The 1,135-nt window shown below is 47.3% G+C and overlaps 1 protein-coding gene across 1 annotated transcript in view; it reads left to right on the top strand.

The window, feature by feature from the left end:
- The window catches only part of LOC119592946 (RNA-binding protein 42-like), a gene marked incomplete in the record, with an annotated part of 51,935 nt that overhangs the window by 4,059 nt on the left and 46,741 nt on the right, over nucleotides 1-1,135 (top strand). The window contains 2 exon segments of the mRNA XM_037941837.1: nucleotides 1-127; nucleotides 593-1,109. Of these exon segments, the coding sequence (XP_037797765.1) occupies nucleotides 1-127; nucleotides 593-1,109 (644 nt within the window).

Here is a 1,135-nt window from a genome sequence, read left to right on the forward strand (position 1 = left end):
GGGTACATTGGTCCACAGATGCCGGGTGGTAACAGCGGCATGCCTCAGCAACAGCAGTCACGGCCGCCTCCCCCTCCTCCCCCTGGCTTCATTCCCCCACAACTCAACCGACAACATGTGCATAATAGTGAGTCTTGTTAACTGTGGTGTGTCCCCAGCTTTGTAATGATAGAATTTTAATATAGCTATCCTGGTTTTGAGAAAAGCATGTATTAGTTATAGTGATAGTTTATTATATTTATGATCTTGACAGTAATGAGCATCAGAACTATATTATGATTCTTATACTAATGGTAGTAGTGATAATGATAATGCTAGTCAGGGAAATCTGTTAGAGCAGGGGCCATTTGGACATGTGAATTTTGATTAAGTTATAAGAGACCTAAGTCATGTAAATCCCCTATTTTAGTAGACATGATGCCATTGATGGAAGTAATAGTCAATATTGTTTATTGATAATTTTTTTGCAATGATAATAAGTATGTTAATCATGATAATGTTAATAGAAATAATAATAATGATACAAGTAGTAGAAGTACAGTTAAGTTATCTTAAGGACCATAATTATTGATGATATTCATTTTGATTTCAGATATGATGAATGATGGGCATCAGATGGGTCACATGATGGGTGGTGGCCCTCCTGGTTATATGAGGCCTCCAGGGCCACCTGGCCACCCTGGGCACCCAGGTCCACCAGGACCACACAGCTATGGCCCACCAGGAGGCCCACCTGGCCCTCCAGGTCATGGTCCTCCTAATCCTGGTCCTCCTCGACCTCCAGGACCAGCTGGTCATGTACCCTCTGGACCCCCAGGCATGGGGCCCATGATTCCCCCTGGTCCCCCTGTTTCTCATGGCTCACACTTGCCGCCAGGCTCCTCTGGGCCCTCTCCCCAGACATTTGGGCCTCCAGGCTCCCAGGGGCCCTCCTCAAGGCCCTCCACATGGGCCACCTGGCCCACCCCTTCGAGGGCCTCACCCCCCACCTCCTCCTCCACCTGGCATGTTACAGTCACAACAACTGCATGGGGCACCAGTGGCTGCTGCTCCCTTTCGTCCCGGCTGTTATCTCCAAACCTCCAACTGTTATCAGGTACACTAATTCAGTATTTTAATAGTCTAATCATAGCAG

The sequence above is a fragment of the Penaeus monodon genome, chromosome 31 (assembly GCF_015228065.2).
Source record: "Penaeus monodon isolate SGIC_2016 chromosome 31, NSTDA_Pmon_1, whole genome shotgun sequence".
Lineage (NCBI taxonomy): Eukaryota > Metazoa > Arthropoda > Malacostraca > Decapoda > Penaeidae > Penaeus > Penaeus monodon.